This window comes from Podarcis erhardii, assembly GCF_964252035.2.
Source record: "Podarcis erhardii genome assembly, chromosome: Z".
NCBI lineage: Eukaryota > Metazoa > Chordata > Lepidosauria > Squamata > Lacertidae > Podarcis > Podarcis erhardii.
Window position 1 is genome coordinate 30,850,059 of NC_138504.1, and position 25,715 is coordinate 30,875,773.

General features: G+C 44.6%; 1 protein-coding gene across 2 annotated transcripts in view; it reads right to left on the reverse strand.

Moving 5' to 3' along the window:
• AR (androgen receptor) overlaps window positions 1-25,715 on the reverse strand; it is a 242,148-nt gene that overhangs the window by 47,956 nt on the left and 168,477 nt on the right. For both annotated transcript variants that reach the window (XM_081847008.1, XM_081847009.1), the window contains exon 4: window positions 2,215-2,502. In XM_081847008.1, coding sequence (XP_081703134.1) covers window positions 2,215-2,502 — 288 coding nt within the window. The remainder of the gene's footprint in view (window positions 1-2,214; window positions 2,503-25,715) is intronic.

Consider the following 25,715-nt stretch of genomic DNA (forward strand, 5'->3'; position numbering starts at 1 on the left):
CACACTGGCTCACCAGGGAGCCATAACTGGCTGTAGTTCTTTGTTAGGACTCGCTCAAGACATCTTGCTGCCTAAGACAAAGGACAAGAGGGCACCCTCCCCCCAGGGTACATACAGAAGCCGACTGGACTGTTACCGGAGTGGGGCTGAGTGGGATTTTGAACTCTGGTCTCTCCCAGGATCTAGTCAAACACTCTAACCAGTACACTGCTCCAGCTCCCCGGTGAATGCACACTTGAAGACAAACTCAGCCTTGCTTCCACGTAATGTTAACTGCCACTGTGGTCAACCCGTGTCTCCCAGCAATCTATCCCTGCCCAGTATAGGAAACAGACACATGATCACTTCAGTGAACCTTCTCCCTTCAAGTGCGGTCCACATTCTTACAGACATACTATGAGAACACAACCACATGCAGCCTACTGAACTTGAGCAAAGGATGGCAGAAAGGTGTGACATCTCTGGACACCTGAGTTCTTTGTGCAAGTCCCCCAAGAAGGAGCCTAGAAGGCAACTCACAAAGTGTGTCCAAGGCAGAGAGCTAAAGTGCTGGTGAAAAGCCCCTGCAAGTCAAGCACCAAGTGGCTCAAGCAGCAAACCAGGATGTATAGACAGAAAGGCAAAAACATTTTCTCCTCTCAGACAAGCCAGGGACACAATTTGTTCTCGATCCCCCACCTATGGGGTTGGTTTCTGCTCGTTAACAGTGGGAACAACCTCATTGGCAGGTTTTTGTGGACCACTTCTCATCATGCAGTAAAGAGTAGCAAAAAGTTTGCAGGTAACTATTACAAGTAAAACAACATCTTTCCCAACATCTGGTCAGTCCCCTACACTCTGAACTCTTCCTATTGACATCAGGCAGGCACCTTCACTATACACATTTTGGTGCCTGCTAAAAACATACAGTATTTGTTTGGACAATCCTAAACGGATGTGTAGATTGTTAATGTACATTTTAATTCATTTTTAGTTTCCTCTTGCTTTTATATTTCAAGTTTTATATATATTTTTACTGATAATTTTATTGTTCCGCTCTCTTTGTAAACTGCTTTGATGTCCCACCCTAATAACACACACATTAATTTTTGCAGGGAAGTGTCCCTGCCAGGATTCTGCTTACTCATGCTGGATCTTGTGATGGTTTGATGGTTGTGTCCCAGTTTCAGGAACTTGCATTGGGAGTGTGGGGCTTTTTTACTAATGAAGCCAGGCAAGGGCACTTTGACTTTGTGAATGCAACTTTCTGACATTTCCCAGCAGATCATGTGGACACATTTGAGAATGCTGGAAAACAACTGGGAGAAGATAAAGCACACACCGTGCAGCTTTTGACAGGAGCAGCAAACTAGCAGTGTAAGCATGATGCTTTGAGGGTTGTTGCTGTTTTCAATCAATCAGCATATAAATTTTACAAAATAAATAAACATTCTACACCAAATTTGAAGAAAGGTGCTCCTAAAAGTAGGTGCCCCTCACTTCTTTTGACCAAGGAATAGATTCTGGGAAGTGTTTTTTTCCTCTAGATTGTTCGATTTCTGAATTCTTATTAAATGTTGTTCTCCCACTCTTTATCTAAAAAGCTCAGGCAAGCTTCCCTGAGTATCTAGGAACATCTTCTCTATTTTTTATTTATTTATACTGATGCATTTCTTAAAATATGTGATTTTTGCATTCTGCTATCTTCCTGACAGTCATTTTAACTGCAGAAAATGAAAGACAGCATCTCTTTAATTGCCAATAATGGAATGCAGATCACAAAAGAGGTGCAAATTGTGTGCTTTGAAAATATTTGCCATCTACTTATTCTGAATAATCAACAGTATTCAACATTGTTGTTTAGAACGAAACCTGTCCCATTTGTAAGCCGTAAATAAGAGACCCCGGCAAGAGGAACCTTGCATTGAAGAAGCCGGAAAAACCTAAATTTCTCTGGCTGAAAGTGATGCAAGTCAGCAGAACGAGGCACATAGCTGATGCACATAGCTGATGCAGCTATAAATACACTGACAGTCACCTTATCATGCTTAGAGAGACCCAACCCAAATAAGCAAGGGCAACCACAGCAGAAAATATATTTGCACCATAACACGCAGGGAGATGGGGCTTTTGTACTGTTTTCTGTGATGTCTGATCTTCAGATAAGGAATAGATGCATGCGAGAGAGAGAGAGAGAGAGAGAGAGAGAGGGAGAATGCAAGAGCTGTTCCTTACCTGGCAAAGCCTTGGCCCATTTCACAACATGCACCAGGTGCCTCTCGCCCAACTCATTCAAGCTGGTCAAAAGGGCAGCAAAGGAATCAGGCTGGTTGTTGTCATGGCCAGCACACACCACGCCTGGCTCGATAGCTTCCAGGACATTGAGGAAGATGGGCTGGCACTCCAGGCTCTCAATGCGTGTCATGGCCATCTTTGGAGCTTGCTCCTCTGTAGGGCTGGAGGGGCCCGCTGCTTCCCCTTCTTCTTGCATCTTCAGGTTTCCCAGCTTCTTTAACTTGCGGGCTGCAGCAAGTAACAAGAACAAAAGAACTGAGAACAGAAGAAGAGCCTGGTTCGACCAGGCCAGTGACCAATCTAGTCCAGAATCCCGTTGTTACAATGGCCAAATACCCCAAAGAAGGTAGGAATTTAGATAAACTGCTCCTGGATCTGGCGGTTACATAGGAATGTCAGAAGAGGGGCCCATCGAGTCCAGCACCCACTCTTCAGTGGTTAATCAGATGCCCCAATCAGAAACCCATGAGCAGGTTCCGTGCACAAGAGCACGTTCCTTCCCTCTAGCTTCCAACAAATGGTGTTCAGAAGCACTGCTGTCTCTGACCATGAAGGCAGAGCACACACATCTTGGCCAGTAGCCATAAATAGCCCTCTCCTCCATTAAAGCCACCTTAGTTAGCTATTGCAGCCTCCAGAGGGAACAAGTTCCATAGCTCAACTATGTGCTGTGTAAATAAGTTTAGTCAGAAAACTTGACTCTGTGGGCCAGCTGAGACCCCCATTCAGGTCAGCAATCAGCACACAGAAGCTGATGGAGAAGTTCATAAGAAGTTGTTGATGGTGGCTCCCACTTAACAGCAGGTAGCTGATGAGAACCTGCTGCAGTGTGCTGAATGGCCACCTGTCAGGGATTCTTTAGCTGCGATTCCTGCATTGCAGAGGGGTGGACAAGGTGGCCCTTGGCGGTGTCTTACAACTCTACAATTCTATGATTCTATGAATGTGGGTGTTGGCAAGCCAAAACAACTGCTCAAGCAGCAACCGGGGCAGTGGTGCGATGGCTGAATTCTGGGAGCTTCTAAGGATTCACTGAATGCACAGCCAATAGGCCTAGAGATGGCATGGACAGGATTTTCTTGCAATCACTGAAATTGTTGTGGATACACCATAAGATAAGGCAACCACCTAGCTTCTGCTAGGACTTTTGGCTTCTCAGCCACCATAAGACTGTCCCCCCCCCCCCAGCCATGACAGCTACTGGTATTACCTATTGTCTTTAGCCAATTAGAACATCTCTAATTAGAGGCATTATTCCTACAAATAGCCCAGTGGTGCAGCGTGGGTTACCAGTGACCGGGGCTGCGTGGAAGGGGAGAAGGGAGGGAAACGGATGGAGTATGCATGTGCATTCAACTACCCAATGGCATCCGTGTCACCTGGAGATCACAGCCACAGAGATAAGAAAAGAAGAATAGTTCCATTGTCTGGAGAGATCACTTCCTGGTTCGCATGGAGAATCCGTTTTCAACGGAGTCCAGCGATGGAAGCGTGAAGCTGTACTGAGGCAGCACCGGGTATTGAAGATTTGCGCACCTGACAATTTTGCATCTGGGGCAACTACCTTTTTTGCCCCATCATGCTAAGCCACTGGAATACCCTGCTTGGGACACACAACAGACAATTATTATTATTATCAATTTATTTATTACCCACCCTTCACCCTAAGGTACCAGTGTGGGTAAAAGCACTAAAAACAATATTAAAAGCAATTTAAAACAGCAAGGATCCCTATAAAACCATATCATTCAGCATCAAGAAAATAATGCCGAAGATAATGCAGAAATGGTGCAGAACCCCAGTTAAACTTTCCTATATGCATAAAGATACTTCACCAATGTCCTGGACTCCTGTTGAGGGTGTGGGGACAGAAGGAGCTATAGGCACTTGTAGTGGACATGCCCAATTGTGGTAAATTTTAGGGCAGAAATGTTTAATCAGATAAGTAACGTTGCAAATCAGCATGTCACCAAGCCTCCAGAGCTTGAGTTAATGATTCTGTGTTTAAATGAGAATCAGAATTTGGGGGATAAATCACTAATTGGATTACTATTGGTGGCTGCATGTAGGGTTATAGCCACACTCTGGAATAACTTGAAAGATGCAAACATTTATTAATGATTGGAAGCCCCTTATGGACTTTTTTGTACAAAAAGGAAGATGAGCCAGAGATATCTGGGTTTGAAGACAGAGAAAAATGTCTGTTTACAGCTCAGCCAGTAGAGCATAAGACTCTTAATCTCAGAGTTATGGGTTCAAGCCCTATGTTGGGTTCAAGCCCCATGTTGGTCCCTTCCAACTCTACAATTCTATGTTAAGAGAAAAGTTAGAAGTGACTATGGAGCAAAGGTTTTGCATTTGTCAATAAAGCTGGTAGACGGAGAATAGCAAGTCTTTATTTTCTTTTTTAGTTTTTATGTTAAAAAACACTTCATATTTGATGTTAACTGTTGTATATTGCTTCTTTTTTGTTTTTTCAAGCATTAATAGAAACTTTTTTTTTAAAAAAAGAATTGATTCATTTATAGCATTTCTATCCCACCTATCAGAACTCACTATGAAGTTGTTATAGTGAGTGCCACACTTTTAACATTTGGGGGGAAAGGTGCTGACGCTGCATACCCCAGAAAGAAAGCACTGCCACTTTTTCTTCCAGGGACCTCAGGGTGGCCAACACAGTTCTCCCCTGCTTATTTGATCCCTGTTAGGCAGGTTAGGCTGAGAGGCTGTGATTTGCCCAAGGCCACACCCAGTGAGCTTCATGATGGCAAAGTGAGGGGATTTGAACATTGGTCTCCCCCAGGTCCTAGTCTGAAACTACACCACACTGGCTTTCCACCTAGATATGTGTGGCTGGACCTCTCTCCTGGAAACCTGCAAAACAGAATGGAACCTTTTCAGAATCTCTTCTGCCTAAGCTCTGATAAAAGAGAGAACAGGAACCAGAGAAAAGAAATCCCAGAGAGATGACAGGTTGCTTCAAGGTGGCATTTAAGCAGACCCTGTTCCTAGCAGACAGCAACCTTCACAACACAGACCTTGCATCATATTACACAGGAACAGGAACAAAACACAAGGAAGCCTGTGATTACGACTCTCTAATTGTCTGAAATAGGCTGTTTATTGCATTTATTTATTTATATTCACTCCTCAGTGTCTGCATTAATATTTGGCAATGCTTGTAGCTGTAAAAGAAAAGGTCTGCGGAGCCAAATTTTGTTATTCTAGACAGAAAACAACGACCATTTTATCCCTCCTCATCAACCCCCAGAAGTGTGCCAGCTTGGGGGGTGGGCAATTAGGTAAAGCAGAGAGGGGTGGAGAAGAACCCTGATTGCTCGATTTCAGCAAGAGAAAAAATAAAATGAAATGTGCTGTCCTTGGGGTTCTGGCTCCCAACATTAAACGATACTTATCTGAAACTTCCTTTGGCCATAATTAGAAAAATAAGCCTCCCGACATAAAAACGTCAAATCAAAGAGCAGCCCTGTAAATCAGTGCAAAAGCTGATCTTTTAAATAATATGCTTTGGATGATCTACAGTAACAGCAATTAAGGGAGGCTCTGTAAAAATGGGAACAGGGCAATAAAAAAAGGAGAGTGAGTAAGCCTGGAAAAAAAACAAGAGCAGAGTGCAGGGTGATATATTGTGGCAGTAATTTCTGTGGGACAGAACCAAAGAGAAAGAGAGAGAGGGAGGGAGGGAGGGAGAGTGATAGTGAGATCTTCTCAATCCCAGCTCCCACCAAATTTCAGGATACAGCCACATCACCAAGTTTTCCAAGATCAGCAGCTGGTGCTTTGCTTAGCTTAGAGACCATTTCCCCTTGAGCTCCTCTGTCAGGCTAGAGCAGCTGATCTGTGCTTCCACTTTAGCAGAAATAGCCATAGCTGAGCGGCTAGTCAATCCCCGCTGGCATCTCGACATTGCTCTTCTTGCCTGCTGGATCAGGCCAAAGGAAGCCCATCTAGCCCAGCATCCTGTTCTCACAGTGGCCTCACAGTTGCCTATCGTGGGGAACCTGAAAGCAGGATTACAGTATAAGATCAAGACTCTCCCCTCCTGCAGTTTCCAGCAACTGATATTCAGAAGCATTGCTGCCTCCAACTGTGGAGGGCACATCATAACCATCCTGGCTAGTAGCCATCGATAGCCCTCTCCTCCTCCATGAATCTGTCAAATTCTCTTTTCAAGGCATCCAAGTTAGTGGCCTCCTGTGAAGGTGAATTCCATAGTTTAACTCTGTGCTGCGTGAAAGGAGGATTCCCCTTGGCCATGCCGCAGTTTAAGCAGCCCGCAGTCACGCCCACAGCCGTGCTGATTGGACAGCTGGGGGGTTGACGTGGCTAGGAGTCACCGTGATGCAGGAGGCATCCCTCCGCCTTCCAGCCAGGTCCTGAGAGGACCTGGATGCCCAGCTGCAACACCTCCCACCAGGGAAGGTGAGCGGACTTAGAGAGAGAGAGAGAGAGAGAGAGAGAGAGAGAGAGAGAGAGAGAGAGAGAGAACTTATCTACTTATTCATTTCTTTATTTTTACCTCACCTTTCCCCCTGACAGGCCTCAAAGTGGCTTATAGAGAAAAATAAGAACTGTTAAAAACACAGGGAAAAAATAATTAAAGAATAATTAATTTTTAATTTTTTAAATTAATTTTATATATCACCCTTCATTGAGAGACCACAGGGCAGTGTACAGCATAAAACACAAAATACATTATATAATAATAGTAAAAGGAAGAAAAGGACACCCCCTCTCTTTAAAAGACTGTAGATCATTAACAGCTGAAGGCCTGGTTGACGAAGAATGTTTTTGCCTGGGGAGCCACTGCAAAGAAGGTCCTGTTCTCATGTTGCCACCCTGTAGACTTTCGGTTGAGGGAGCCATGCATAATTTTATAAATTCCTATCTGCAACCTTTCTTCATAGGAGAGTTGCTCCACCCCCCTTCATCATTTTGGTTGTCCTTTTCTGAACTATTTCCAACTCTACAATCTCCATTTTGAGGTAAGGTAACCAGATCTCTAGGTAGGGCAGAGAGAGAGACTCTTGCCTGAAACCCCGAGGAGCAGTTGCTGGTCAGTACAGACAATATTGAACAAGATGGACCAATGGTATGTCTCAGTCTAAGAATCTCTGTGGGAAACTATAGCAGTGGTCATCAACACCCAACCAAAAGGTCGCTTGCGAAGACCCAAGCTTGCCCAGTCACATGGAAAGGAATCATTTCCCCTGAATCAGCACACACGTTTTCCAGATGTGAATATTCAGTAAATCAGCCGTCACCAATCTGGGGCCCACTGTATATTTTGAATGGCAACTTGAGCCAGCCACCACAAAGCATAAAGTTTACACTAGTGGTTCCCAAAGAGGGGAGTGAGATTACTGAGATTGGGGGCACTATATGCTAATGGGAAAGTGGCAGGAGTCGCTGGAGATGTCAGTGTCTATCAGACCTTGAAAAGCTTGTATAGATGGTACTTAACATCAAGTAAATTGGGAAAAATGTATAAATCCAAATCAAATAAGTGTTGGAAATGTAAAGAGAAAGAAAGTTCTTTCTTATCATATGTGATGGTCTTGTAGTAAGGTTAAAGCTTACTGGGAAATGATATATAATGAACTGAAAAAGATGTTTAAAATAACGTTTGTAAAAAAAACACACCAGAAGCTTTACTTATGGGAATTATAGGGACAGAAATACCCAAACTGTATAGAAATTTACCGTATTCATGTATGAGGCTACAGCGGCAAGAATGTTACTTGCCTCAAAATGAAAAGAAGAAGAAGTCCCAGCCAAAGAAGAATGGATACAAAAACTTAAGGAATATGCAGAAATGATGAAAATTACCAGAAAAATAAGAAATCAAGATAACAAACCATTTATAAAAGAATGGAAATTGCTTATTGAATATTTATAAATAAATTGTAAACAGATAAGAACACTGGCAGAGTATTGTAATAACCTGCAGTTTTATAAGAGTATATATTTAAAGTAGATGAATAAATGAGTAAATTAAGTTAATCTGAATATGCAGAAAATATTAAAAATAAATTTAAGGAACTGCAGAAAGAGGGGGAAGTCAAGTTCTGAAATGTTAAAATGATTATAAAATTACTGAAATGTATAAAACTGAAAATCTTAAATAAAGTAATAAAAATAAAATAAAAACTTGTATTGTTGGATCAAGTTCATCAGTTTTGTTGGATTAATTAAACTAAATAGTCTTAACTGGATTTTGAACGAACGTGCAATAAATTGTTCCTGGATTGAATTTTACTGGTTTACTATCTTCCTTAGGGGGTCATGCAAATCACTGTTCTGAATAATGCTTTTTTTAATAGGGTTGGGAGCACTGGTGGATGAGTTTGTGGAACTGAGGGGGAGATGGCCTCCAAAATTTGGGAACCATCGCTTACATAGAAAGCAGATAAACATCACTACCTTATGCCACAGTTTCCAAACATTGCCAGAAACAGGTTTAGAAAAGCATTTGCAAAAGCAATTGTAATTTGTTGCAATCATTTGTTTATCTAGAGCAAGTTTGCTGTGGGATAACAGATGAAAATGAAATAATAATAATAGGAAAGGAGCGTGATTTTTCACCCAAGACATTGCATCATGTTACAATGCAGTGGTGGAACATGGGCAGAAAACTCTCTAGGTTTAAGAGCTTTTGGGAGCTATATCCTCCCAGCTCTGTCCCACTTGACAAAAAAAGTTTTCCTTAAGGGGAGAAAAAATGTATATCTTCCATAGACTGCAGAGTAGAAAGTGGATTAAGACAAGAAGGGTGGCTAACTTGCACCAACCACCAATTTCAATCAGTTGTTTATTACCCATCTAAATGTTTAAAAGGAAATTTATGGACCATAGGACGCGGGTGGCGCTGTGGGTAAAACCTCAGCGCCTAGGACTTGCCAATCGTATGGTCGGCGGTTCAAATCCCCGCAGCGGGGTGAGCTCCCATCTTTCGGTCCCAGCTCCTGCCCACCTAGCAGTTCGAAAGCACCCCTAAGTGCAAGTAGATAAATAGGTACCGCTTTATAGCGGGAAGGTAAACGGCGTTTCCGTGTGCTGCGCTGGTGCTGGCTCGCCAGAGCAGCTTCGTCATGCTGGCCATGTGACTCGGAAGTGTCTCCGGACAGCGCTGGCCCCCAGCCTCTTAAGTGAGATGGGCGCACAACCCTAGAGTCGGACACGACTGGCCCGTACGGGCAGGGGTAGCTTTACCTTTACCTTATGGGCCACACAACATTGATTTAGTTCATAAGGGCCCCCTTTAGGCTCAAAATGGGGATGAGAATTCAAACTGCCAGAAAACCCTTAAGATAGACAAGATTTGCCATTTACTGTAGAATTAGGTATGCAATTATAAGGCTGCATGTGTGACTAAGGTCTTAGGGTGGAGAGGAGAAACATGAATTCTACAGGCATGGCAAGGGGTTCTAGTTCAGCTGTGGAACACACACTTAGCAGGCAGAAAAGAACAGATTTATTTATTTATGCTTATTTCATAACATTTATATACTGCTTGATTTCAAAAAAATCTTCAAAGCAGTTTACAAAAAGAATAAAATACTAAAATCATTACTAGAAACAATTAAAACATGCAGAAAATTAAAACCAGAAATAAACTAAAAACAAACAAACAAAACAAAAACAAAACAGCATTCCAGATATCTGGTGCAATTTTTGGCATCTCTAGTGTGGTGTAGTGGTAAAGAATGGGAGATCAAGGTTCAAATCTTCCTAAGCAGCCCTGAAGGCACTGGGTGTGACCTGGAGAACTAAGTCCCTGTCATTCAGCCTAACCTCCCTCACAGGGTTATTGTGGGACCTAAATGAAGAGGGGGAGAACCACGGATGCCACCTTGAGCTCTTGGAGAAAAAGGTGGGGAAATAAATGCAATAAATAAATATAGTAGATAAATCTGCCTGACAGGTCAATCTGGCATGGCATAAACTGGCTTGATATGCTCAGGACTTCCACAGAATTGCTGCTAGAAGCAGCCTTGAGACTACAATATTCAGCCGCCCCAGTCAGCATGGGAGCATTGTGGGCCAAAACATCCAGAGAGCACCAGGTTGCGGGGAAGAGGGCTAGCCTAAGTAAGGATCTTTCTTACCTTCTTCCTCTCACATAGGCTGCTAAAGATTAGACCAATTTGTAGAGGCAGAAGGCTATTGATGGCTCCTAGCCACAATGGCTGTGCTCTGCCTCCATAGCCAGAGGCAGAAGTGTTTCTAAACACCAGTTGCTGGGAACCGAAGGAGAGGGACAGGGCTCTTGTGCTCGAATTCTGCTTGTGATTTTCCCATAACCACTGGGAGAACAGGATGCTGGACTTATGTTCTTACACATGGTGTAGTTTGAGAAGGGAATGAGATTGCATGTCCCTGAAGTGCTAACTTCAGGTGGCAGAATCACATTTTTGAATATTTCCTTTGTTAATACTTGTCTATCAGTTTGCAAGCAGAAAGCTACTACCACAACAAGAGGACATAGCTAGAACCCTTCACCCTGCTGTGCTAACGAGTTATATAAGTTTTGTTTTGTTTCACATAAGGAATTCACAAATCACAAGCAAACCAAATGCCAGGTCACAATAACCTTTTCATGCAAGGCGAGAAGAATTCCTTTGGCTGCCTTTCCCAGATTCCTGCAGCTCTTCAAGTGTGACCCAACCATAATCCTGTAAACAGAATGTCTGCTGTCTGCTGTTCAGATGAGGCCCATGACCCATCTAGTCCAGCATCCTGTTCTCACAGTGGCCAACTGAGACACCTCTGGAAAACCCACAAGCAGGATCTGAGCACAAGAGCACCTCCCTGCTCCTTTGTTTTCCAGTGTTTTCTAATGGAGGCCCAACACAGCCACTGGTAGCCCTTTCCTCTAGGAAGCCTCCAGGAGTTGTGTTGTCTCCACCCAAAGTGCTGTGTTGCAGGCATTAGTTACAAACACCTATACAGCTAAGCCTTTACTGGTCATTGATGCTCAGTTCTATTACATTCCTGGCTGCATATTATTTATTGCATTGAACTGAAATAGTGCTTCATAATAGTGTTTTATATAAGTCTGTTCTTCCCGAAGTGGATGGCACTGCCTCGTGGGGATGGGGGTGGGAGGGATTTCCTGGGGGACGGCACTAAGAGACAATGGGGTGGCAGGGGGACACTGGAGGTGTAAACAACTATCAGATTTTGAAAAGCTGGCATCACTGGATCAAGTCCATCCATTTTGTTGAATTAAATAAACACAATAGTTTAAAGTAGATTGTGAATAAATGGGCAATTCATTGTTACTGGTTTGAATTTGTCTGTATTATGATCTTCTTTGGTGGGTCATGCAAACTGCTATTCTGAATAATGCTTTTTATGGGGTAGGGGGCACTGAAGATGAGATTATTGAACCAATGGGGACAGCTTTGCCTGAAAAAGTCTGGGAACCACTGATGTAGATAATAGTGTTTTTATATAGTTGTATATAAGATCCACCTTCTTTCCACGCCATGTTCATAAGTTGTCTGTGTCCAGGGCAGCTGTCTACCAGCTCCATCTGGTACGCAGGCTGAGACCCTACCTGCCTGTGGACTGTCTCGCCAGAGTGGTGCATGCTCTAGTTATCTCCTGCTTGGACTACTGCAATGCGCTCTACGTGGGGCTACCTTTGAAGGTGATTCGGAAACTGCAATTAATCCATAATGTGGCAGCAAGACTGGTGACTGAGAGTGGCCACCAATACGATATAACACCGGTCCTGAGAGAGCTACATTGGCTCTCAGTACGTTTCTGGGCACAATTCAAAGTATTGGTGCTGACCTTTAAAGCCCTAAATAGCCTCGGTCCTGTATACCTGAAGCAGCGTCTCCACCCCCACCGTTCAGCCAGGACACTGAGGTCCAGTGCCGAGGGTCTTCCGGTGGTTTCCTCACTGCAAGAAAAGAAGTTACAGAGAACCAGACATGTGCCTTCTCAGTAGTGGCACCTGCTTTGTGGAATGCCCTCCCATCAGATGTCAAGGAAATAAATAACTGTCTGACTTTTAGAAGACATCTGAAGACAGCCCTATTTAGGGAAGTTTTTAATGTTTAATGCTGTATTGTGTTTTTAATATATGGCTGAAGCCACCCAGAGTGGCTGGAGAAACCCAGCCAGATGGGCGGGGTATTATTATTATTATTATTATTATTATTATTATTATTATTATTAACTGTTTTTAATATTGAATTTTAATACTGTTACCCGTCCTGGCACTTTAGGATGAAAGGCAGATAACAAACAAACAAACAAACAAACAAACAAACAAACAAACAAACAAACAGTAAACTGCATATATACTTGTTGACTGTATCTACATGGTTTTGATAATATATAAATTTTCATATCTGAATACTTTGTCTCTTTTGTCCATATGTGCCGAATCACAAATGGGATAAACCAGTGGTTCCCAAACTTTTTGGGTCCCATGACCCCTTGGTTCCATAAGCTCATCCCCAACACCCACTACCCTACTCAATAAAAGGTATTATTCAGAAAAGCATTTTGCATGACCCATTAAAGATAAGAAAATAAAATTCAAGGCAGTAACAATTAATTGCACATTTATCCAAAATCCAGTGGAAACTATTTAGTTTAGCAAAGCTAAAAATGGATGAACTTGATCCAGTAATATCAGCTTCTCCAAGTCTAATAGTCATATACCTCTCCAGCACCCTCTGCTGGCTGCTTACCTCTTAGCAGGTAATCCCACACCCTATCCCTCTGGGCACCACTAGGATACAAGAATTAAGTATCTGGATTCTATGGTATGAAAGGGTATATTACTGCCTAGATAACAAGCAGGCATGGCCACCATGTATTTCAGGGGATGGTAAAGGAACTCAAAGAGCTTACCTGTTGCTCTCCAGATGTTTTGCACCACGACACCCATCAAACTTACCCACTGGCCATGCTGGATGGGGACCTGGAAGACTAGTCGCATCTCAAGAGCAAGACAAGATAAAAGGAAGGGCTTCTTCATACAATGCATTGCTAAACAATGGAACTCATCACCACACGAGGAAGGGAGGGTCACGAACCTAGACGGCTTTTAAAGTGTCTCAGACAAATTCATGAAGGAGAATAAGACTGGTGGTGGTGGCTAGCCATGATGGCTATGCTTTCCCTTCACAGTTGGATGTGGTAATGCTTCTGAATACCAGCTGCTGGAAACCACAAGAGTGACAAGTGATCAAATTCTGCTTGTGGGCTTCCCACAGGCATCCTGTTGACCACTGTGAAGACAGGATGCTGGACTAGATGGGCCACTGGCCTGATCCAGCAGGGCTCTTCTTATGAGTATTAGGCTGACTATCCCCTGGTCTAAGCCATGCCCCCAGAATAGGAGATGAGTTTCAGAAGACATTAAGAAGTGGCAGCTTTATCTGGACGGGTGAAAGTTTCCTGAGAAAGGCTGATTTCATGTGGCAACATTGCAAGGGGGTAGAAATTGTTCTATAGGTCTTCAATATTGCTTTATTAAGCTGAAGCACACAAGAGGTTTTTTTAGTGGAAAGCTGGATGATGCAGCCCAGAGTTTGAACAAACACAGAAATATGGCCAGTTCTTCTCTCCCCCTTCTCCTGCCCAACTTCTCAGCCACTGCTTAGATCAGGACAGCTGTTTCAAATGGTGGTTTACATTTCTGCAATGTGTTCTGGATTCCTGCTGCAACAGAAGATACTGTTTTGCTTACTGGTGGGTATCAATGAGGTCCTTCATGCATGTCCGAGAGAAGGAATGCTATGCAGCATCTCAACATGATGTTGTATGGCAGGGGGTTTGACTACGTGACCCTTGAGTCCTTTCCAGCTCTATAACATACTATTCTAACTGGTGTGTGTGTAAAAGATGTGACCAAGATGATGAAGGATATGGAAACTAAGCTTAATGAGGCACAATTAAGGGAGTTAGGATGCTTAGCCTGGAGAAGAGGAGACTGAGAGATGACATGAGAGCCATCTTCAAATACAGTGATACCTCGGGTTAAGTACTTAATTCGTTCTGGAGGTCCGTACAGTGTACAGTGGTACCCCGGGTTTCAGATGCTTCAGGTTACAGACTCTGCTAACCTGGAAGTAGTACCTCAGGTTGAGAACTTTACCTCAGGATGAGAACAGAAATCGCGCAGCAGCGGCATGGGAGGCCCCATTAGCTAAAGTGGTACCTCAGGTTAAGAACAGTTTCAGGTTAAGAACAGACCTCCGAACGAATTAAGTTCTTAACCTGAGGTACCACTGTATCTGAAGGGCTGTCAAGTGGAAGAGTGTGAAGGGCTGTTGCTCCAGAGGCTGGGACCTGAACCATTGGATTCAAATGACAAGAAAGGAGATTCTGATTCAACATTAGGAATAATTTTTCATGCCAAGAACTGTTTGACTGTGGAAAAGATGACCTCAGAAGGTAGTGGACAGTGCCAGAGGTACATACAGGCTGAGCAGGCCGAAGCCCAGAGTCTCATAATCTAGGGGTGCCTTGACCTCTTGCCATTTTTTTTATTTTTAAAAACACATATTTTATTATCTAGATCCAGTTGCTTAGTGACATATGATTCTATGACTGTATAACAGATACACAAATGTGTACTTACTTTCAAGTAAAGTTTGTGGAGACTTTAAAGCTACTCAGAATCAAATAATAAAACTAGCTATGAAGCAATACACATGTTCAGATCATTATTTATCATTATAGCATGCATTTTGAGAACAACTGAGAGTTCTTTTATATAATTGTGAATCATAATAATATTTAATTTTGATTTTGTGTGTGAAAATAACAAATATGAAATATGAAAGTGATTCCGGTAAATGAAAGCAACAAAAAGAACAGAAGGAAATACTCAAATGTTTAAAGCCAATCATGTCATATTTCTTTGTACAGCAGGGAAAAACAGCCCTACGTAATTCCTCAGATACAAAATATTTGTGTTTACAAACAGAAGAAAATCACATAGATTACACCAAGCAGTCCAAGCAGACTGAAGAACAACCACTTTAGAACGCAGCCTCCCAAGAACTTCAAGGAGAACCATTGTCAATAACTACCACTACAAGTATAGAAATGTCTGGAGAAAGTGACAATGGAGTGACAGGATCTACAGCCAAAGAATTAACACAAGGCACTGAAGGAACATGCCACAAGATAGTTACACAAAAAGAAGCAGTTCAAGCTCATTATCATCTTAAAAGAATTGGAAAACAAAGCAAATGATCTCGGCAAAACCGTAACATTGTAGATATAAAAATACCAACTGTGCCTGCTACTAGTGATGTCAGAGACAAGAATGATGTAGGTTCATGGACCACATGGAATAAATGAGGGAATATCATTCTGGATTGTGAAAGGACCATTGGAATGTTAGCACTGGGCACATTGGGACACATTTGCTAGACCAATTTCATAAAGTTAGCAAGGCACTCCAAAGTTCACAATTTTCATTGACCACATGTACAAATATTTGCAGCTCATATCAAACACTCAGGCTAATTTTGATGAAATTGAACAGCAAGCAAAATTGACTACCAGATGTAGAATACAAAACTGGCAAAAGAAGCCAGACAATACCAAACAAACAAAATCCAGCCAATGATGTGAGAGCACCCAAAGCTGTGGACAAACTTTCTGCAAGAGACAAGTTTAGGGTAAATTCATTTATCCCTGTTATGAATACTCTAGAAGTCAACCCAGGCAGAAGAGCAGCAGTGTATAGGAGTGTAGTTGGCAATTTTTCATTTTTGGTGAACCTGTAAGCAACCAAAGAACAGATTCACAACGGTGTTGATGGAAGAATATCTAAAGGATGTTGACCTTAGTCTAGTTGTTGAACTTTTGCACTTCTACCTGTATGTCAAACAAGCTCACCCTGAAAAAGAAAATTTCAGCCACCAAGATATGTATCAAGTAATATTCCAGAATAAAATTCACACTGCCTTTCCATCCAAATGTGGAAACAATTTTCAAATTGTTCCTTTGTTTAATGGCTACAAATTGTACTGAAGAAAGATAATTTTTAGACTAAAAAGGATAAAGAATGATCTACTGTCAACAATGACCGGAGACGGGTTGTCTGATCTAAACATTCTCTGCACTGAAAATGATAAACTGCAACTTACTGATTTTAATGATATCATTGATAAGTTTGCATCCAAAAGAGCTTGTAAGAAATTGTTCTGACTTTGTATATAATGTTATAGTTATGATTCCCTTTTGAATGTTCTATGTGAATGTATTCAATAATTCCATGCTTTTGTAAACGTATTAGAAGGTTATACATTTATAAACAATCTTTTTACCAATGCTAAAAATTCAGCAATGTTCTTCTTTCATTGAGTAGATGAATCTCCTGATCAGATGCTATTAGGTTTGGGCCTCCCAAGGTCTCCTAGCCCAAGGGCTCCAGTTGCTTTAATCTGATCTAGTATTGGACTCTCCTTCACTTCAGGTTTTTAAACAGGGGCTAGATGGCCATCTGTTGGGGATTCTTTAGTTGTAATTCCTGCATTGCCCGGAATGGACTAGATGACCCTTGGGATCCCTTATACCTCCACAATTCTGATAGCGAGTGTATGAGAGTGAGATTGAAGGGGGACATTTATTAAGTGTTTTGCCTGTCATTGGATACAATGAGAGTGAGGGAGGTGGTCATCCCCATAATTCACACTCTAGCCTTCCATCTGCTTGCTGAAGTATAAAACCTGCCACAGACTGAGAAAGAAAAAAACGACAGTGGCTCAATATTATTACTTCATTCCTGTGCTCAGGGCCTGTCCAGCTCCTTGTCTGATGCAGCTGAAAATCTGGCCGCCAAGAACATTGGGCGGGTGTGCGCGCATGGTATGGCCTGTCAGGAATTAAGTGCGCTCAAAAAACCTCTGGTTTGGCAACCCTAGACCACAGAGAAGCTCAACTTCTGTAAGGGGAGACCAGAGCCTATTAAGCAGGCAGGCACAATGGCCATAAAACGAGAATGTTCTGTTTAGGACGGCTGCTCCTGCCAGAGGGGAGACAGAAGAGAAAGGCCATTACTCATTCTGAATGCTCTATAAATCGGAAAACAAAATGTGCCTGGGGCAGGGATGGGTTAGGCTCCTCAAAGATCACCCGTGATTTTCAGTTGACACCTCCGAATATCAGTGGTTCCCTTGACAACACTAGAGACCGAGAGCAGGCAGTTCAGGCACAGAGAGTAAGGCAGACGTATGTTATTACGGTGTCTGTTGGCTGTATTCTGGAAACAAGGTCGTGCCAGTGTAGGCACTTACTTCCCAGCTGCCCTTGATGGGGCTTAGAATGCAGGCCTGCATCCATGATGGCAGTCTATCTTGGAAAACCCTCCCCACAGAGATACATCTGGCACCACCTTCGGTTCTGCAGAAGGGACCCTCTGAATAGTCCCTCTGCTCTCAGAGGGTTGGGGTGGCAGCAGTCTGGGAGAAGGGCTTCTCTGCAGCAGACCCTAAATTGTAGGGTTTCCTACAGAAGTGCACAGCTTCTGAAAGATGCTGAAGATGAACCTCTTTATCCTAGTTCTTTGACACTTGAAGTGTGTTATTTCCAGGTGGTAACTTTCAGGCTACACTACTGCAATTAGCTCTGTCTTAAAGATGATTCAGAAACGTCAGTTGGCCCATAATGCAGCAACCAGATTGCTGGCTGCAGCCCCATTTTGATCTCATACAACCCATTTTAAAACACCAGTTCCAGGCCTGATTCAAGGTGCTTTTGCTGGTGTTCAAAGCCCTATAATGACACAGGCTCCAAATATCTGAAAAGCTGTCTCCCTTCCTACAGACCCTCTCGAGTACTGAAGAGGGCCCTCTTGGTAGTTCCTCTGCCCACAGAGGCTCAGGGAACTGGTGATGGCCAAGGGGGAGGGAGACTTCTCTGTGGCAGCCCCTGAGCTGGGAAACTCCGTCCCCACAGCACCCCACTGGCACCTTGGCTGAGGACACACCTATTTACCCTTGCTTTTAACACTTGAGGTGTATATTTTTAGGACACACCTTATTTTTTTGTGAATTGTAATTTGTTTTAAATTGTATTTTAATATTGTGTTTCAATTGTCCCTGGAGCCTGAGGGTGAAGGGCAGGTAATGAATAAATAATATTTAGGATTTATTCATTGACTGGCACATTTCAGGCATCAAAGGGACTGTCCAGTTTCAATGAGAAATTCCCACAGACAGTGAAGTATACTGTGGAAGGGGTGTGTGTATTGCACTGGATTAGGGCGGACTAGGGTGTTTAAGAGGGGCAGCTGACAGTGGTGCAGAACTGGTGGCTTGCCCTTTCTGAAATGGTGGTGGCTACCTTCTCCACCCTTTAGGGCCTTCACTGTCCAAAAAGCCACAGTGCTGGTTGGGCTGGAAGCAGCTATCTAGCGTTAATAAGCCAAGAGAAACTCGCAGCCTCCAGTAATGTAAGCCAAATATCCTAATCGCTTGGATGGCTTGGAAGGTAAAGAGGTTACGGGTGATGCCAGGCCCTGCTCTAGAAGCTCTATTCTTTCAGCAGTTGCTTTATGTGGAGGAATGGAAGCAATTCTTCCTCCTCCCTGATGCTCCCTGCCTGCCAACCCACTGCTGGGTTTCTGCCTCTCAAGAAGTAGCTACTGCAAACAGCATAAAAACAAGAGAGGCAACTGTTTTCTACCTGATTAGGCCAATGCCAATGCTCTACCAATGAGCCGCATGCCAGAGAAAAGAAAGGACTTCTTCATGCAGTGCATAGTTAAACTTTGGAACTCATTCCCGCTGGAGGCAGTGATAGCTGCCAACCCAGATGTGAGCTGTGATTCCTGCATGGCAGGAGGGTGGACTCTTGGTGTCCCTTCCAGCTCTATGGTTCTATGATTCATTGGACCAAGAATCTGCCAACATTAGCTGGTGCTCACCCACACATGCCCATTTTTGCTTGGTGCACATGGTAAACTGGAGAACAGAGAGCTTTCCTTCTCCCTCCCCTCTGCAAATTAACGGGTTTCAGTCCTCGAGTCAGAGTGAACTGAATCCATAATGGTGCTTTATTCAAAAATAATAAAAAGGCACCATTTTGTTCCAAGAGATGGAGATCCTTGGGGGGGAAAGCAGTATCTCCCTTTTCACTCACCAAAAAACAAAGCTAAATTCACCAGCTCTAATCATTGTTAATGAATAGTTAACAGCAAATGTCCAGCTACTGAAACATTCTCAAATATGCTGAATCTTTCTGTGGGGTGATGAAAGCAGGGAGGGGTCCAGAGGGGGAGAATGTTCACAGCACATGTTTTTACAATTACATTTAAACTGACATTTTTTTGTTAAAAAAACAAAGATAAAGCAGTCCAGGCAGAACAGGTCAGAGTGACCTAGAAAGAAGGATGTGTCTGTTTGTGTACACACACAAACACCCAGATGTTAATAACATTGATTTTGCCCATCTGTCTCATGTAAGAACTTGACCTTGGTGGGTGATTGTGCTTTACCTGCAACATTCAAGAAGGCAGGGTTTCAATTTTTTTTTTTGGGGGGGGTAAAGTAAACCCCTTTTTTTGTTCTTTATATCAGTCATAGAATTGGAGTTGGAAGGGACCCCAAGGGTCACCTAGTCCAAGCCGCTGCCCACAGCTGTCCTTGAGTGGGCTCGAACACCAACCTTCTAGTTAACAGTCAGATGCACTGACCCACTATGCCACAGAGCATTGGTAAAAGATATCCCAGGGATGTTTCTGCTAGTTGCTAGCCTGGCATGAAAGCCTTATTTATTTCCACCTTTTTCTTCACAGAGCTCAAAGTGGCACACATAGCACTTCCAATGAGCTTAATGGCTGAGTGGGGGATTTGAGGCACTTTCCATATATTGTGGACTACAAAGCTCATCATCCCTGGCCACACTGACAGGGGTTGATGAGAGATGGAGTCCCCAACATCTAAAGGGCACTACGCTTATGCTTTCTCTCTCTAACACACAGAGCTGACTTTAAGACTGGGCCTAACAATCTCTTTCGATCCATGCCAAGAATGAAACTAAGAGTGCAGTGCAAGGAGTTCCCATTTCTAGGTTGTGTTTGGCACAGAGCTGCCTCTCTCTCCAACCCATGCTACTTTTTTATGTCGTGAAAGCAATATGAGCAGAGTATTTTTTGGGTGCATCTCACGGAAGCTCTGCCAGTCTCGTGAAATCTCCAAAGTAATTGCAGAGCACAATTCCACCTCTAATGTTTCTGAACGCTGGTTGTTGGAGATCACAGGAAGGGAGAAAGCTCTTGTGCTCAAATTCCATGAGAACAGAACACTGTCATTGGCTGGATCCAGCAGACACTTCCTATGCTTTCATTTGTAGCATGGAAAGCCTTCCATGAGAACCTAGAAGGCTCGCTTTGTTGAATCAGACAGATCCATTTACAGGGCTATTGCATACATGCCCTTACTCACAAGTAAGCCCTATTGGAGTTCAAAAGGGCTTACTCCCAGATAAGTAGGTAAGACCTCCATCTAGCAATCTGTTTTTCATGAAGCCCCTGAGAAGTTAATATGCACATACAACGGAGACACTCATCTTATGCTGTTAGCCCACAGCTTCTAATAATAAGCAAGACTGCTTAGGACATGTTATTGCTGCTGTTGTCATTGTGCGTGAACCAGCCTCATATAAGCAACATGCTTACGTCTAATTAATGCACGAAAGAATTAAGGTCATAGAATAAGCTGTCCTGCCAGGTTTAGCTCACCTTGGGAAAACCAGGCAATAAAGTCTTTGTTCCCTCCCCAGTCTACCTGATGAACTCAGCTTGTGAAGAGGCTAAGCTGGTCGCTCCACAAGCCACTCTAGAGCTCCTATACCAGGGGTTGGCAAACTATGGTCCATGGGCCAGATCCAGCCCAATTGCCTCTGGATCCGGCCTGTAAATGCTTCTGCAATTACCACTTGGATTGGCGCAATTGCCAATCCCCCCCCCACATTTTTTAGGGGGGTGCCATTTTTTGCGATTTCCCCCCGGACTACATCTCCCAGCATGCTCTGAGGTTGCTCAGACTTCCGCAATGCTTAGCAACCTCAGACCTCCCCTCCATTGGCTAGTTTAATGCGAGCCAGTGGCCAATGGTGACCCTTCCCGAGACTGGCTGCTCCAATTGGGGCGAGGCACAGGGCAGGGTCCCTTGTTGATGTCTAGCTCTGAGAAGGGAGGAGGAGAAGTGAAGGGGTGGGAAGAAGCGGGAGCAGAGAGCCTGCAAGGAGTGAGAAGGAGGACTCTTCTGTGCTGCTCGGAGGTGGCACATTAGCAGCACAGTCATGGACACCCCAGGGGGTGGCTGCGGCCCCTCCGTGCAAGCTGATACCCAGCACTCCCTCCCCAGCCCAGCCCGCTCTATCTGAATGCAGTGAGTGGAAGTATCTCAGCCGCTCTGTCTCCAAGGGAAGGAGGGAAGGAAGGAGGGGGTGTGTACATGCTCTCACTTGCGGTCCGGCCCGCCACAAGTTCTGAGGGACAGTGAACTGGCCCCCCACAGAAAAAGTTTGCTGACCCCTGTCCTATACCAATAATTTAGGAACTTCTGCTACTGTAACTAAGCCAAGTTGTACTGCCTATGAAACTTTTTCAGAATGCTGTATGGAAAAGCACATGAATGTGACCTCTGGAGAGTTTGCAAGTAAACCATTTTAAAGCTACAAAATGGGTGCTCTTTTTCTATGCTAGGGGAAAAGAGACATTTTGGATATCACAAGGGCATATTTCAAAAGCCTAACAGTTCATACTTCCATGCTTAACTTTGCTGCATATTTTGTGATTTTAAATCCCTGCTGGGGTTCTCACATCAAAGAGCACTTGCCCCAAACTTGGACTTTGACACCCAGGAATTCTCCTTATATACCTATCTTTCCCCCCTTGCAGCAACAGTTATGACTTGCCCTTCACTCTCAGGTTCCAGGGCAGGTTGCAACAATCAAAACAGTGTGTTAAAAACAGTTTAAAACAAAGTCAGAGATAAGGTGGGCCCTAAAAATATACACATCAGGTGCCAAAGGCTAGAGTTTAAAGAAATGTGTATTCAGCATTCACCAGAAGCAGTATAGATGAAGTAGCAGACACACCTCTGTGGAGAGGGAGTTCTGCAACTTAGGGGCTGCCACAAAGAAGACCCTCTCCCTGGCTGCACCCCTTGAGCTTCCGAAGGCAGTGGAACAACCAGTCTTGGCATCTGAGGGGGGTCTGTAGGGAAGGAAGCAGTCTTTCATTGGGCTTTAAACCTCAGCATGAGCCCCTTAAATTAAGTCCGGAAATGAACTGGGAATCAGCACAGCTGTTTGTCTCCCTTTCTCATAATGCTAGAACCCGTGGACATCCAATGGAGCTGAATGTTGCGAGATTCAGGGAAGATAAAAGAAAGCCCACATTGTCAAATATGCAACTCCCTCCCACAGGAGGCAGCAATGGCCACCAACCTAGATGGCTTTAAAAGAGGACTAGATAAATTCATGGAGGAGAGGGCTATCAGTGGCTACTAGGCATCATGGTTATGCGCTGCCTCCATGGTCTGTGGATGTATTGCTTCTGAATACCCATTGCTGGAAACCACAGGAGAGGAGAGGGCTTTTGCACTCATGCCCTGTTTCTGGTTTCCCACAGGCATCTGGTTGGTCCTTGTGGAGACAGGATACTGGCCCAGATGGGCCACTGGCCTCATCCAGCAACCTCTTCTGTTCTTCCATATTGGAAATCCCTGTGTTGCATCACTGAGGAGATGTGGAGTGAGGAGGTGTCACCTTCTGCTCAACTTTGCTCCCCCTCCCTCCGCTAAGGACCAGCCACCTGGGTTCATCTGTAAACCATTTTAGCTTTGACACCCTTGAGCCTGAACCAGTAGGAAATACCAAAGGTCACTTATGCCTTGTAAATGCAGCTGGTGTAATTGAGTACCTGATGGGGACAAGAACGATATAGTCCCAGAATGCCACTTAATGCTCACCTTGCGAGGCTATTTACTTGCAAATTTGAAACAGCTGATTGTTCTTAACAGCCCATTAATTGGAACACCTGATGATATATGTTTTCCACCTTAACACACTTGACATGTGAGGAAGCTCAAAGGTAGAACCACCTGCTGGCATCTGGTCGTCACCATTCCAGGCTCATTCCTACCTGGCTGCCAGTGAAACTGATTCTCGAGGCAGACCTTGCAAGCCAATCTGAGAATGGGCTGGGGAAAAAACCCTGAATGCTTCTGTTGCTTTGCGGTTCCCCCCTCCCCTCCTCATTTCACTTCTGAAACCTGATGCATGAGCAAAGCATTTTTTCTTCCATGATCACTCTCTCCGTTGTTGAGCTGCATTACCACAAGTTTTGCAAAAGCAGTGCTGGCTGCTATAAAAGCAGAGTAGTTGGGCACACCAGTGGTAAGGCGTGTGCTGAGAGAGACAGGGAGGGAGGTCAGATGTGTTTAGAAGTTAATGGGGGAAATAACTACACAAACACAATCACTGCTCTGAGATTGGAAGCCAGCAAAACAGCTTATTTTTCCATCAGCTGATTACTTGAGAATTGCAGTGGACAACCTAGAGCAGCTTTTCTTGATATTGGGTCCCCAGATGTTGTTGGACTACAACTTCCATCACTCCAAACTAGCAGGTCAGGGATGAGCTGTAGTTCAATAACATCTGGGGACCCAAGGTTAAAAAAGGCTGTCCTAGAGTATAGTATAGTACAACTGTGTCATACATGGGTGTTTGGGTCCAAGGGTTCTGTTATGTACTGAAGTTCTCACCCTGGGCCAGCAGTGGGATACTGTAGATAGTTATGCAAATGAAGGATTGAAAAGTGACGTTCAGTGATTGGATAATTTTAGAAAATGGCAACAGTTGCATTGTTCTGGAGCTCTATATAAGCAGGCTGACTGAGCTCCTCAGCCTAGTTCTGTTCTGGCATTTGAATAAAGAAGAGCTGTTTAAAGAATCGCTGTGTCGTCTGACATGTTCGCCCACAACCTAACACTGGCGACAAAGGTGGGATCGATGGACATCAGAGCACAGCCAGATGCAGCCACCCTCTGAGCTGAGCTGAATCACTGAGCTGAATCACTGAGCGAAATCACTGGACAGAACCAATTCAGAGCTGACTGTTCTGGCTAGAGCACGGTGTTCCATCCATTGCCTTTCTCGCCGGCATCGGAATCATGGCTTCACTTGTGCCTCTACCGCCGTTTGCACCAGCCTCTGAATCATGGGACTCCTACCTCGCTCGGTTCGACTGCTACCTCCAAGCCAACGAGCTGACAGAAGTATCAAAGGAGCGGAAGCGGGGCCTATTCCTCAGCCTCTGTGGGCCTGAAGTGTTTGAGACGGCCCGAGCATTGGTTGCGCCTGAAGCAGTCCAGGCAACACTGTGGGACATGATCCAAGAGAAGCTCCGCAACCACTACGCACCAAAGCCGTCCAAGATTGCTGCCCGCCATGCGTTTTACCACCGGAACCAGGCAGAGGGGGAGTCAATCAACAACTACACCACCGCCCTGCGACAGGCTGCAATGCACTGCGAGTTCCGAGACTTAGACGATGCCCTGATGGATCGAATTGTCTGCAGGGTCCGGGACATCCATCTGCAACGGCGTCTCCTCGCCAAGCCAGACCTCACGCTGCAGAAAGCCATTGAGGAGGCTGTGGCCTCGGAAGCTGCTGAACGCTCCGCCCAGGAGATCCGCAAGGCCAGCAGCCCGCATCTTGCTAGGGAGCCAGTTCCAGTGCATCACGAAGAGGCCAGCAGTGATGAGGCATCCTCCAGTGAAGACGATGATGTGCACCAGACAAGGCGGGAACGCAGGAAGTTCCAACAGAAGTTCAAGGGCCAACCGGAATGCGCTGGCTGTGGAGGCAACCATTCCCGTGCCAAGTGTCGATTCAGAGACGCCATCTGTCGGACGTGTTCCAGAAGGGGCCACATCGCTAAGGTCTGCCGATCGGCTCCGTCTGACACCCCCCTTCACCGACTCGCAAGTCCAAGTCTTCACTCCAGTCTGCCAAGGAAAGCTGTTTCGCTCTCACCAACTGCCGCTGCCCGTCTGGAACCACGATTGGCCAAACCGACTCGCCTATGCGACGCAAGCTGAACGTCACGGTGCTCATTGAAGGAGCTCCATGTGACTTGGAGATTGACACCGGGTCTGCCCTGTCCATCATGTCTTGGAGCACCATCAAAAGACTGGTACCCAGAGTGTCCAAAAGGCAACTCGACTCTCACCGCGTACACCTGAGAGACTACCAGGGAAACGACATTCCCGTGGTAGGCGTTGGCTGGTTCCGGATCGCCTTCAAGGATTTTTCGGGCCTGCTCCGGCTGGTGGTGGTCGAAGGTCAGTGGCCAAGCCTCCTAGGGCTAGACTGGTTTGATGCCCTCGGCCTGGAAGTCACCGGCATCAACTGCATCTCTA